This window comes from Lates calcarifer, linkage group LG4 (genome assembly GCF_001640805.2).
Source record: "Lates calcarifer isolate ASB-BC8 linkage group LG4, TLL_Latcal_v3, whole genome shotgun sequence".
Lineage (NCBI taxonomy): Eukaryota > Metazoa > Chordata > Actinopteri > Centropomidae > Lates > Lates calcarifer.
Genome location: NC_066836.1, coordinates 13,507,369 through 13,522,431, shown reverse-complemented (window position 1 = coordinate 13,522,431; position 15,063 = coordinate 13,507,369). Strand labels below are relative to the sequence as shown.

At 40.3% G+C, this 15,063-nt stretch overlaps 1 protein-coding gene across 3 annotated transcripts in view; it reads right to left on the bottom strand.

Moving 5' to 3' along the window:
- The window catches only part of gpc5c (glypican 5c), a 96,411-nt gene that overhangs the window by 61,114 nt on the left and 20,234 nt on the right, over positions 1-15,063 (bottom strand). For all 3 annotated transcript variants that reach the window (XM_018676747.1, XM_018676746.2, XM_018676745.2), the window contains exon 3: positions 9,726-10,429. In XM_018676747.1, the coding sequence (XP_018532263.1) occupies positions 9,726-10,429 (704 nt within the window). The remainder of the gene's footprint in view (positions 1-9,725; positions 10,430-15,063) is intronic.

The window sequence follows — 15,063 nt, the reverse complement described above, 5'->3', positions numbered from 1 at the left end:
GGGATGAATGGCCTAAATGGCACATCAGCTCATTGAGTTACAAACCACTGGTTCTGTGCCATGAGTTGTACTGTTTGAAATTAATCTCAGGAATTCGCTTATGGCTTTCTTGCACTGTCTCAGTGGTGTACATCTGTGTAAGTGCAAATTTTATGACTCAAATCTCCAAACTGTCGCCGTTTTCATCTGAATCCCTGAGAATGCTCTTGGACTTGGACTTGACTGCTGTTTACATCCATTATCCAAGCCACAGTCACTGTCTTCTCAAGATATTGGACACTCCTAAACCAGTTTTTTCCTCATAAACATGAAATATTTACTAACCAACAAAAATTAGAAAATAAAATTACCTTCCCGTTAGTGACAGTAAAACATACTCCAGTGCTGACAGTGGTGTCCCTCTGAAGACCCTGTTCAGTAACAGGACCTCCTTAGGAATGGGAACTTCAGTCAACATGGATAGTTCAGTGAGAGTTATGTAACCAAAAACCAGACCAAAAAAACAAGCAAGCCAAGGAGAGAATAAAAGCTAGAGCAGACATAATTAGCTTTATTTGGTATTAATGTAATTGCAGTTACTAACTAGGGGGAAAAAAAGCAGAGAAAAAATGCAAACAGTAGCCACATAGAGGCATGAGTAGTGGGAGCGCACAGAGAACACTAGACCACTGGTTCACATACTAGTCGGCCCTCTATTCCACCTCACAGGAAGATCCTTGTCGCTTTGGCAACATGGTTATTTGTATTTTTTCTCCAAAGAAAACCAGAGGCATCAATTTTATTTCAAATGACTGGAGTGTTTGCTGTCGAGTAGCACGATAATTGTGTTTAAACAAGTAACAATTTCCATCCCTAATTGCAACACATATATAAATAGAAAGGGAGGGCTCACTACTTGTGCAGAAGAGGGGGTTTCATTTCTCCATTTTTCATTATGTTAAAACAAGAGAAATAAATAACAACTTTAGACCTAATGTTTTAGGGGCTATACACTATACAAGGCAAGGGGAAAACATTTTTCCCCTTTATTTTATTTAATAAAGGGGAATCATTAATCATTAAGGTGACTACTTTTTTTACTACTAAATTTTGCAGGACTAGCAGTGTTATGGAGGAGGCCTTCAGGTTAAGGAAGCAGGCTTGTGACTGGAAAGTTGCCAGTTCAAACCCTGGGCCATCTGGGAAAATTTGGGTGGGTTAGGGGAATAAAAAAGTATACTTTGCCGTTAGGGGGTTGTTTTGTGTTAAACCACACAGACACAGATGTACTGTAGGTTTTAAGATGTTGATTAAGTTTAATCAGACCATTATGGCCTCAAACAGTCAACAGTCAACCCAGGACTCAGACAGGAGACAAATTTTCATCAATGAAACAGAGAAGAAAATAACAGAGGTTTTTTTTCCCATCAAAATAATCTCAAATGGTGCTGGGTGGAGCAGGCAGAGATTCTATCAAATGCTGATTATCTACAATGAGAGGGTTACTCTGTAAATGATGATGATTGCTGCATGTAGAGTCTGTTATTTACATAAATTAGAATACATAAATCAATAGATGAGTGTCTTATATAAGGCTACGTGCCTCAGGATGAAATACTGTTTGCTAGCCAAGATGTTGGTGAATTACCTAGGCCAGTGACAAACAGAAAGCAGCATTCAGATTTGTGTTCTCAGGTGTACTACAAAGACAGCTGAGCAGGTCAACTAAAAGGGAGTAATGGGATTTTTTTCATGCTCTCAAACATTGTCTCAGGCAACGAAAACTCAAAATTTCAAAATTTCTCTAGTGGAGATCCGTATGTGCTCTTATTAGGAATATACAGGGCAGACTGATGTCTTAGGACAGATCCAAACACACATGACTGATCAGTCACAGGTGGTCATATCTTTCCCTAGGAGGAATCCGTCACAAGTCTGTCTGGTCTCCAAACTACATTTTGCCATGAAAACATGCATGTGTCAAGCAAGTGACACAGGAAATGACGCAATACATCAGTGGCAGGATTTTATTTGCTGCCACCACCACGCTTCACTGTTGGGTGGTTTCCTTGAGACATGATGCTTAGAATTGAGGACAAATAGGTAAATGCTGGTTTCACCAGACCAGGTAATCTTGTTTCTCTTGTCTTTGGGGTAAATGTGCATTTTATCATCAAATGGAAATGGCACTGTATGAGATGTGTGTGATGTACTGTGGCAACACCACAGATCTTGTTAAGCATCTGTGATTTAACCCTAATACAGAATATGATGAGGCTATGAGGTGCTGGTCTGGATGAGAGCAGAAAGGTGCTGCTGAGGCAAGACAGACTTCACACGGAGTCCTTTGGCAGTGACAGGCATTGTCCAGGCACAGAGAGCATGTGTGTATTGGTGACATTTTTCAATGTCACTGACCCTGGGGAAGGGTTCAAGTCTGTCTAGGCTTCGGCTTGTGAGTTGATGTTCAAACACCAGGAGTTTTTGTTTCTTTCAAATCCATATAAATTGATATGTCAGCTAAATAAGCTTTGTACAAAGTATCAGTCTCATATATGTGTTGGGTTTTACTCTGTATTAGATCAAAGGGAAATCAGTGGTATCACACATCACTAGTGTGAAGTAACATTTAAGTTCTTTTGGTCAGGAAAGATTCAAGCTGGTAACTGTGAGAGCAGACAATAATAAAAGAAAACTGCATCAAAGACAGATGTGTCTGTCATATGAACTGTACAAAGCTAATTCATATTTAATCTATTCATGAATTACTGAATACTAAAGAAAGCAAGCATCATCGATTTATGGGATTTGGATCTGTCCTTAACATGATGTATTTTGGAAATTATAATGTGTTGTGGCTTTAAGCCAAAATCTAAAACAGTCCACGTCTTTCATTGTAAAAAACATTCAGCACATACTGTATAACACCCCCTGAACCACTCGTAAGCTAATTGTGATAGCTTTCCACTTGGCCTCTCCCAGAGAGCCTTGAGTAAGAGAGGATGGATGATTTACAGCAGTACTCTACTCCCCTTTCCTTCTTTTCTCTCACCCCGCCAGTTCTTCATTGCCATCTTTTTTAGGTCTCTCTCTATTCTTCCTTAATCACTTTGTCTTCGTCTTTCTCTTTAGTCTTCACTCTGCAGACTCTGTCAATCAGTTCCCCCCTCCTCAACTTTTTCTCTCTCTCTTATCCGAATGATGTCAGTGCTAATTAAAGAGAGACTCAGTCCATCGTATATCACAAGGAAAAGTCCTTGAGATTCCAATCATTGAAGAGAACACTGCATTTCCCTACCCACACTGAGGCTTGTTTACCCTGATTAAATCATTCACAGATGATCTAAAAATGAGAGGCTCTTGGTTTTTCCTTGTAAATATGGGTGTTACTGTGGAGTTTGTTGACAACATTTGTCCATCTTTGTAAACAAATTTGAGAGAATTACAGACACAGAATGTGGCAAGATGTCTCGGAGGATTCAAATGGTGTTATGCGGCTGAGATGGAAAAAAAGAGGCTCGAAAAAGACACAGAGAAAGGTCAAGTGAGTTCATCTCGTCTGTGATATGATGGAACATACGCGCACAAGCAAAGAAAATAAGCTTGCGAATAGAAACTTTGAGAGTCCACGTGTCCATTTGAAGCCTTCCAATGAACCAGCAATTACCACTAAAATCATAACACAGATGCAGTTGGCATTTATGTTAACTTCACAGCAGCAGTTGCATGAAACTACCATACCAGTTAGCTCAAGTTTAAAGGTGCTCAAACACTAGGCTAGTGGGCACCAAGGTCTCAGGTGAAGCTGTTACCAGTATGAAGACACATAAAGGGACGACAAGGGCTATTTAAAGGATGACAGAGAGGGAGGCGGAGAAATGTGGAGGGGAAGGAAGCACAGCTTACAAAGGGGTAAAAAGGCCACGTGGCCAGGGGTGCTAACACAACGGATTGAGACACCACAGGGAGAGTGAGTGAATAAAGCCCACAGGTGGTATATTTTTGCAGGGATATTATGGTGATATCTAGTTCAGGATTTAATCAAGAGGCACACAGGAAACACACAAACAAGTCCTGACACTGTTCTGTCACCATTTAAGTTTACTGGTCAAATCAAATGAAGACTTTGATAGATGCAGCAACAGACTGTGACCAATGTGGCAAAGACCTATGGGTATGAGCTTTGTTGTTGATATTTATTAGTCCCACAAATGACAACATCATCATCATCATATTTGTTTGCCTGTCAGCTGTCTTTCTTTTTGTTGTCATCTCTCACTCTTCTGTCATTTCCTATTCTGTGTGAAACAGGCCATCTGAGTAGCAGGCCTCAGACTCTGAGGGAAATCCCCACATTATACAGTCTCCCCTCTGTGAACATTTCATCACTTATAATCAAATACATATCTGAGAAATTACATGATTTCCGATATTATATGATTACACCAGTCCAAGTCAGGGGTCATAGAGAAAAATATACTAAGGACTACTACTTTATGTTCAGATCCAAATTTAATAGCCCAGCAATCAATCATATGGTGATTGCTCACTGTTACAACTACATTTTTCATACAGAGGAGAGGAAAAGCAGGAATTTCTTGTGGCATTGAGGGCTGCTACATATCATCAGAATATTACAGCATGGAAAACACTAAAGGAGGGAAGAGGAAAGCAGGAAAAGATTGTGAGGGTGGCTGAGGAGAAGAGAGGCTGCACCCACCATCATTAGCTAATGGACTGCTGAATAAGTCAGTCAGTCAGCTTGAGGGTTAGACTCAATGCCAAAGACACACACAACTTAGAGAGATGGGTTAAGCGTATAGATTGGCCAGGGGCGCATTTTGTGTCAGCTACCATTCTGCTAACAGTCTCAAATATTACATACAAAAACGATAAAGGCATGAGCCTGTGTAGCTAATCCTTTTATATAAAGGTGCCCTCCAGAGGTGTTCTCATCAGCTGATGTCAGAGTATCTCAACAAGTTTTATCTGTCCTATTATTCTTATCTCAAAAACTAGGTTATTATTCTTTTTACTGTTATTATGAAGATTTTGTTGAATATCTGATGTGACAGTGCAATTAACTTTGTGTCACATTAAGTGAAATGTAGTATAACTTAATTTAAATTGTCCTATATCATAAAGTCCATCATCTGAAATGTAAATTGAATTAAACAGTAAAGTAAGTTACACAACGTAGAAATTACATTATCATCATCAAATGGTACAATATCAAAGTGACCAACGTAAAAACTGTAGAAATTATCTTCCTTTTCCTTGTCCTGTATATAAATTTATTTGAAAGGCAATGCAGAGAATGTTTAATGTCAGATGATGCTGAAGTAGGGTGAGTGGTATGAACAAAATGTACTTTTACTGTACTTTTAAACTGAAAAATTAACATATATATTGTGATGCGGCAAAGTTTCTGGAAAATATATTGAGAAATGGTTCATAGTTTGAATATCAGATAAGAATATCTGGGTTTTGTCCAATCTAGTAAAATAAAAGCCTAAACTAATAGAGGGAACATCATCACACTGATTAAAAAAATCATAAATATCCCAAATTGCAATAAAGTAATGACTGTGTTGGTCACAGTATATGTCATCATATTGCCCACTCCCAAGCCATCCTAAACCATTAAAATACAGGGTTGCAGAAAATAGCAAGGGGAAAGTAAAATATGAAAGTGTGATAACAACAAAGTTTCTTTTAACACCAATGATATTCTTTCATTTTATTGAAGGCTAGAGAAAGAGAAAACAGCATTTGCAATGTAAGCCACTGCAGTCTACTGAGGTGCCGCCGTGGTGAATGGAAACCTTCCAGTCATCCCACTGGCCCTTGTTTCCATTATCTAAAGGCCCAGGCTGCTATTATCATTCCTCCATAAGACTGTAATGAAAAGCTGGGGTAAAACCAACAAGCGGATAAGGTAGACCTGCATATAAACTGCTCTAATCTGGACCACTGATACTATTTTCTCATAAGCAGACAATAAAGTTCTGAGGAAGTGAAAGAATGAGTCAGTGCGTGAGTGAGTGAGTGAATGAATGAATGAAGGTGTAAGTGAATACAGAACATACTTCTCTGTCTTAAGATTTATCCAAAAGTCTACTCATCTTCAGCAAGAGGTAGATATAAAGCTACCCTCTGGGTCATACAAGCCATATCATTTTTATGGCCATGTCAATAAACAGCAGTCTGTGGCCTCATAAGCACAGCTGACTCTGGAAGGAGAAAGTTAAAAATCATTTCAACAGTGCAGTATTCAGAGGAAGAAAACCTCACTAAACATAGGAGCTACCATTTTCACTGGGGCCCAATAAGAGTCGCCACTTTCACTGGATATTTTCCAATTTTCTCCTAATTGTGTCTACTCAACATAGTCCAGCCCCAGGCTCCCCCAGTATCCATAACCATAACCACTTCCCTTCGACCCACGTTCACGCTCCATCTCAATAAGAGCAGGAATGTGTTAAAACAGAATCTATCCTGCTGCTGCCCCACATAACTATCAATAGCTGCCTTTCAGTCTTGTGCGCACTGCTAGTATTGTCACAGGGTGGGCCAAACATCTACACTCCTTACAGGACTTCTAAAAACTTGATATCTGCACACAGTGTGGTGATGTGATGTGTCTACATGTGTACGTGTGTGTGTGTGTACAGTAGATGTGTTATGAACCAGGTCCTAACCTATGACGTACAGCAACATATAGTGCAGACTCCATGTAGTCTGCAGCTCTCTAAGTGAGAGATAGAGCAACCACAAAATGGTTTGGGATAACATCCCAGTGTAAAACCACAGTCACAATAATTTCTTTAATAACAGCTCCATATAATATTCTGACTCTGCAAGAAACAGAGTTTGTGCTTGACTTCACACATACAGCATGAATTATAAAAATCCCCAGTAAGTTAAGCAAGGTATTTGCAGTTTGTTTTCTTTGCAGCAAGACAGTTAAGATAATATAGTATATGATTATAAAGAGATGTTAGACAGGGTGTTTGCCTGGGGGGAGGGTATACAGAGGTATAAGAGTGAAGGTAGCTATGCTGGCACAGTAGTTGTGCACAGGAGACTTAACAGTTTTCCTTGACAGGCACACTGTGGCTTTATAAAAACATACTGTGATTTAAAAAGGCCATGGGTGTCATGAATGTGTGTGTGTGTGTGTGTGTGTGTGTGTGTGTGTGTGTGTGTGCGCGCGCATGCAAGTGCATCTAGTGTGTATGCCTGCGTGAAGTGTATAAAAGCATAGAAAATGGGAGCCACCAGTGTCCGTCTGGGGGCCACCTCTTTTTTGAGCAGCAACTCTCTGGGCTCTTTTTTCCAGCTGGCTGGGTCTCGTTTGTATGGCCTAGCTGGAACCCTTTCAATTCTGTCCCACTTGTCCCCGTGTTGGACTCCCTGCTCCGGGCTTGCCTGCCACCCCATGAATACCAAGCAGGCATACACACATATATACATACACACACGAAATAGAAGCTGGGTCTCTCTCTCTCTGCATAGTTGTATTAGGTCAGTCTTTAGGCCTGGCAACCAACCCTCCGCTGTCTGCGTGTACGTGTGTGTATACAGTAAGCGTCTATGTATTTTGGATGTGTGTGTTTAATGAGAGTGTTTATTGAAGAATCACTGAGGCTTTGATGTTCCCCCACAATTTTAAATGACCATACCAGTGGTTTCGCATGTTTAAGCCCATTAACTACAAATTACTTACATTTTATGTCACTGCCAACCATTTTCCACTAGTAACACTGTACATGTTAAATGTATTTTTCCACCTCCCAGGGAAACATTCATCTCACCAGTGAAACTTGCTATATGGAGAGATTATCTGTCACAGTGGACAGCATGTCTTCAGTATTTTTATCAAGTTGCTTCATAGTAAAATTCCAATTGTTGCATTTTTTTGGCAACAAGAAGTTTTTTCTCAGCAGCACATAAATGTGCTTAAGTGCTGTACAGATAACGAAGATTTGAGATTTGCCTGCTAAACAGTATTGCATTGTGATAATTCTTTACAAAGTATTGAAATGAGCATTACTTAAACAGCTAAAATGTACAATGATGGATGCCACAGAAGGTCTGTCAAGTTTGGAAATAGATCCAAGAAAAAACATGAAATGTTTTGCCAACAGAGTCAAATGACCAAAACCTCTGAAAGCAATTATGCATGTTAGATAAAGAAATCAATTTTAGAATGGATGTATCAACTGAAAATCGGATTTTGAAAAATAAAATACAATGAGATTAAAAAAATGTTGGCCAGGAACATACAGTTGCAGAAATGTATTTCTTTTTCTTGCATGGTAATTACTGGCCCGAGAAAATAATTGGCAATAGTTCATTGGAAGGATTACACCTGTACTTTAAACAAAATAGTCAGGAAGTTTCATCCACCAACAGCTTGCACATTATGGCCTCTACTGGAACTGTTCCAGTGTAGACTTGTCCATGAGTGTTCCCATTAAAGACAGAGAACAACTGCACTCTATACAACCTTTAAACATTTGAAGAAGCATGATTTTCAGAACTCTCCCATTCATGTCCGGGGGGGCATTTATAACTGCACCTATACATTAATGTAAAATCAGTGAATACACACACACTGGGTCAACAACCATGCCTGAAATTTAGAGGAGGGAGGGAGATTCAATAGGGACTGTTTGGTTGACATGTTAGTGAGAATTTAGTTTCATTCCTCTTGATGTACATAAATCTCAGTAATGACCTTCTGTTCCTTGGTGTAGGATTCACGTTACCTTACACCCACATGAATGTGTTCTACTTATAATTTTGATATATAAGAAAGTGGGGTATTGTCTAAAAGGTGAGGATAAAGATCACAGTGTTCTGTATTTACTGGCAAAGCTGATTTTAGATGGTAAATGACTGACAAGGAAACAGAGCTATAAATCAGTGTGTAACACATCTTGTGTGTGTTATACTGTATATTACTTTGTATGTAAGGATATGTATAAGACTAGGTTATTTGATCTCTAGTTTTACAGCCACGGTGCAGCACTTCATTTATATTGCAAATTTAAACACAATTGCTAATTCTTGGATTTTTTAATTATTTATTTTTTGGTTAATTCAGGATAGTTTAACTATAATGCTTGCTGAGAACATACGAGTACAAATCCAAGATAAATTGTTAAACAAAAGCCCCAGTTTTCACTGTAGATTTAACAGCAGTATTCCCTTTTTGGTTTAAACTGTCTGGCAGTCTTTCATGAAACTGTCTTTATGCTGTGAACATCCAACTTATGACCACACATAGGCTAAGTCATATGGTAATTTTCATTATAGCCTCTACTTCTCTCAATTTCATTATAGTTGATAAGGGTTTTACAATCACACCATACAGTAAAAATCTACACAATAATGCAGATTTTTAGCTGTCTTGCCATTTTGGAAAATTACTCCTTCTCTAGACTCAACCCAGCCCTCATTTCTTTGGAGGAAGCACATTTTTTTTGTAGTATAAACATTATTTTTCTCTGAATAGCTTTAGTACTGTACAAACATTAATGCAGTGTGCAGGGTTCTTTGTTGCACTGGTGGAAAAAATAGCTCATAAGCCACAAGCAGCTTGCAAAACCTTTCCAATCACTACAGTGAACATCGCCAAGGTATATGTATAAAAAGAAGATGTCAAGCAAAACGTTTTGGAGGTGTTTGTGCTTGTGTCATTAAAGCTAGTGATCTATGTTTCCCAAGTGTGTACTCACTGTGGCAGTGATGAGTGGACCGTGGAGCTGCGCGTAGAGCAAGGCCTCATTAACATGCCCCCTGACCCCCAGCAGGGCTAGTTCCAGGCTATGGTGTCCGGCCATGGCGTGGGTTAGCTGCTCCAATAAACTGGTATACCTCCTCCAAGGCTGATCCAGCTCCGACACGCTGGCCAAGCAGCCTCGCATTACATTCAGACAGTAGCCCACACAGGGTTTGATCAGCGTCAAGCCTCTGCAGTGGGAGCAGTACACCATCTTGACCAGGCCCTTCACACACTCTTTGCTCAGGCTGACATGTTCGGTGGCATTCATCACCTCCACGCCCTCCTCCAGGGCCAGACCCAGTTGTCGCCCGGCTCCCAGTGCCCCAGCCAGCTCCTGGGCCATGACAGCTGGATGACGCCCAAAAGGATTGACATCCTGTCTGATCATACGGAGACAGTCAGCCATTTCGCTGCCCACCATCATGCTGCCTTCAATACCTGGATTGATGAGCCGTGTGTAGACGAGTGGGAAGAGGTTGTTAAAAAACTGGTGAACTGCTGCCTCCACAGACACGTTGGCCCCACGGAGGTAGAGCGAGAGTGAAGAGAAGAGTTGATTAACATGGGGTAGGGCATGGCGGGACAGGGATGAGTAGGTTCCTTCCAACAGAGAACTCAGGTGGCCCTGAGAGAAGGACAGTAGGTACTGGAACATGTCTGAAAGGTAAGCAGAGGAGAGGCACAGAGATAAGAGACAGACGTAAAGACGAGCACAGGTGACAGTCATTTTATAAAGTCACTGATGACATGATCTACAAGCTCTCCATGAAATGGGCAAGGCATTCAAAATGCAAACACATTTCCAAACCCTGGCTTCCAACCAGCTAAGCTTGGCTTGTGTGTATCACTAAGTTGGACTGAGAACACAGTGTCAAGTTTCCCTATAATACAGTTGGATATCACTGTGTATGTAGTCATCACCCCAATAAGTATGTCTTAAGGAGACAGAGAGAGAGAGGGAGAGAGAGACTTGCTGCTGATATGAGCACCAACCGCAATCAGTTCACATTTTCTGTGGCAAATGCTGTATATTCTGGATTCTACAGGGATTTCTAACATGTAACCAACCTACAACACACTCACACACTTACACACACGTACAAGAAACAGTTGAGTCATCCACTTCTTATGTTATTTCCTGGTGAGCAAGTAAAGCCGTAAAGCAATCAATGATGTCAGTGCAGAGGCTGATTAGTGCCAATGAAGTACCACCTCTTGCTAAGCAAGGTACTGTAGCAGAGCAAAAAGGCAGACTGGGAGAGGGTAGCATGGATAGGGTAAGTGTGGAAAAGAAACACAATTTAGAACAGCTCAACTCTCTTCTTCATTCATTTTCTCCCTTCTCTCCAACATACCCCTTTACCTGCCTCCCTTTCACTATTCACTGATATGCTATACTGTTCAATATAAATCTACCAGAAATATATGTAAATATTCATTTTAAAATTATGATGCAGCAAAAAAGGTAATTCTTGGTGATTGCCACATGGGCTATAACTTTTACTCTACAGCCAACTCATCCTCATCCGTCCATTTAATCCTATAACCCTTCATCCTGTTCTCCTTAGTAACTCTCCATGCATTCCCTCCAGTGTGCACTTCTGCGGCACTGTATGGACATGTATGTGTGTGCATTTCTGTGTGTTAGTTTGTATATGCGTGTCCTGAACACAACACTCTTCTCTGGGGTGTGATGTCAGCTTAAAAGCATGCCAGGACATGAAGGAGCAGTAGCAACTGTACAGAGATTGAGACAGGAGAAGGAGGGTGCCAACACACATGCCCCCACCACATACACACACACACACACACACACATCATACACACATTCATAAAAAATGAAAAAACTTAACAAAAATGTTTGGGCTTAAGTCTTTAAAAATTACTTAGCTTGATGTTAACACATATTCATTCATAAGAGAACCTTTCCCATTGTGAATCTATTTCGGCACAGCGACTGTTACCAAATGAGTGTGTTTTGTGTGTGTGCCTGTGTATGTCCAGCCCCTCCCTGCTCACAGACAGAAGGATAACAACAGTCATGTCCTCCTCAACAGCTGCACTAATATGACCGCTGTCTGTGACACACAGGGACTCCCAACCAGTCAGTAAAAGGCACAACTCATTTGTAATGCACCAGAAAACACTATCATCAGAGCAGCTCCCGCACACAAAACATTTAAAGATGTGAGCTATTAAATGGATTCTGAAGAACGTGCCTGCGTGTGAAAGAAATAAAGCAGACAGTCATCAGATGTAATGGACTGTTAGGGATTATTACTGTGAAGCAAAGGGTGACAAGTCGTGGTCTGACCATAGGCTCAGAGCAGACAAAAAGCCCTCCAGAGACGACAGACCAACAAGCGCAACAAAATGAGAAACCCATAAAGAAAGGGAATGAGCAAAAATAGCATTAGACTGCCAGAGAAGTTGTAAAGTTGCAGTTTCAGTTCTACTTCAGTGTCTCCTAAGCCCATGGGGCTGCAGAGCTGGTACCAGTGTGAGGTCTGCCTGCATGCCTGCCAGTCAGGCTGCAAGGCTCAATAGCCACAAGACATTTACACCATAAGATGTACCCACAGGCTTAAGTTACACAGCATTACACAATGTTATTATAAAATTATCATGCTCAGAAATACCAAGGTTTAATCTTACTGTCTGCGAGGTGTGGTGGGGGTAAAAACAATAGAGAGTCTATAGAGAATAAATAGATGAGATTATCAATAAAGATGACAGAGGGAATTTCAAAAAAATCCATCTCATATTTCTTAAGAGGTCCATGACTAGATGCACATCTTTCTCAGGGTTTATGACAGGATCATTAAATCCTCAAGACATTCTGTACTTGTTAAAAAAGCTTATTTTTATTTGCCAAGAGAGTGACACAGAGAGAACACGAAAGAGGAAAAAAGGGGTTAGAGAGAGTGGGAGACTGCCAGGAAAAAATGGAATAAAAAGAAGCGTCTGAACTTTTAAACAAGGAAAAACAACTACTGTACAAGTGGACTCCACCTTGTGAACATGCTCTGACATCTGGATTCATTTGGCCCCTGGGTCCGGAGCGCTACTCTGCCGCTCCATGGTTGTTACTTCAAACATGTCCTTCTTTGAATTATTCAGAAGTAGGACAAGAGTCCACCTTTCTTCCTCTCTGCACTTCCTCTGACAAACAAGAGACTGGCTCTCATGATTCATTCATTTTCTACATCAGTTATTTTCTGTTCTCTATCAAATTCTCTCCCACGCACGGATCCGATTTCTCATTTTGCGATAAATCAAGCACAATAGTTGTGGGTTTCTCTGCACTTTCCAGCACTGGGAAACAGGGTGAGAACAAAAAACAAGAAACCCAAGAGAGCAAGCTTTTTATGTCCTAACTACAATTGCATGATAGTTGATTGGGTTTGATTGTTCTGTCTGACCACTGTGTCTGAATCTGGATTTGACCACACTCCATTCAGACACACACTCGTGGGTGGCTATCATTACCATGTCAGAGTCTCCCATCAGTAAGCCTCTTGGGAAATGAAGTCTGGCTGGATTGAGGCTATTTTGCATGAAGCAATTATCTTTAATTTGCAAGGAAGCCCTAAAAACACTGAAATTCAAAATACATCATTGTCAAGCTAACTATACAAGAGTAAATGAACAGGCCTGCTTTGTCTGTGACCCTGTGGGGCTAATATGACATGCTCTCTGCCTGGAATAAACAAGGTATTAAATGGATAATAAAGCAGTGGTGGCAATTTGTCCTGCAGTGGCTTAAACTGAGTTGCATTATGACTCTGGGATGGGATATTATACCATATCTTTCCACCAGTGCTATGCCAAGGCCACTTTCTGAGATCACAGGGTTTTAATCATAAGAAGTATTTTCCACTTTACATTCTGCATGGCAACCCAGTGTTTTACTGGCACAATTAAAGCTAAAGTGTCACCATGGTGAGGCTGCCACAATAACTGAGTCAAAATAAGCACAGTGCTGGCTCTGTGATTGAAGTCACAAATATAATGTTCCTCGCCTTTGCTACCCAGTATAGTCTCTGATTTCTGAGCCACTTCCACATTGAGCGGGATGTGTGTGCGTGTCTAACTGAGCAGTATTGTCACAGTATGAGAAGGTAGCCAAGGCCAAGGCATCAAAGCTGTGTTGCCAAAACTCAGCAGAGACACGTGGCGCCAGACAGTCAGGACAGACCAACATGGTAAGTGTGTGTAGAGAGGCAAAATGATTATACTGTATTACCATATCACTTTATCTAGCAGTTTTAGTAGCTGAAGTAGTAGTAGCTGATTGTGGCAAGTAATTTGTTTTAATTTAATTACTTAAAGCCATTATATACAGCTCTTGAAAATGTCTGACTTTACTGACTCCTAGTGGTAGTATCTAAATAGACACATGGGTTATAAGTGTGTGTAACATTTAGTGTACGGAAGAGAGTTCAAAAGTGATGATGAGCCTTACAAAGAGATGTAATGACTCAGTGAAAATATTTTAGTCTGCCTAATTTTACAAAGCCTTTTCTCAAAGCATTTTATGAAGAATACAACAAATCTAAAATCAAGTCATGGTTATCCAGAACCAGCTAGGCTAATATGTCCAACTCCATTAAAAACAAGTGTAAAACACTGATGTTATATTTCTTTAATTTTACCTTTCAACCCCAAGGAATTATGATATCATAATATCTCATGAGCACTGTTCTTACATTTACTCCTATAAAATTGTTGGAAAATGCGCTGTAGGTTTCAATTTTTTGTGTTGTAAGTTAGACTGCATCTTTTAATGATTCCAAGTATGAGTGCATGTATGTATGTATTTTTGAGTATATGCATGTGGGCCTGTGGATGTACTATGCTCGCATGTGCTTGGAGATGCGGTAATATTGTGATAATGAGGTAGGAGACACTGTTCTCATACCACAGAGCTGTGGGCCATTCCTATCTTGGCAATCAGTCCTGACTGGACCTGACCAACCATCTTCTCAGCAAAGCATTTTAATCCTACCAAAGGCTTAGGTTTCAGACAGGTCACCACACAGATATGTGACATAGTGACACGTGTGTAGATTACATATCCTTGTTTTAATTAGTAGAAATACTGTATGTACGGCTATCTCCCACTCAAAAGTGGTCCTCTTAGGTTACTGAGGAGAGATGCAATGTCATACACTCTCCAAGCCTCTAACCTTTCAGCAAACAGTTTAATGGTAATAAACTATTAATAAGGCAATGAATCAATCTGTTGATTCATCGTACTTGTGTGGCAAAATCACACGTCTAAAGTCTAA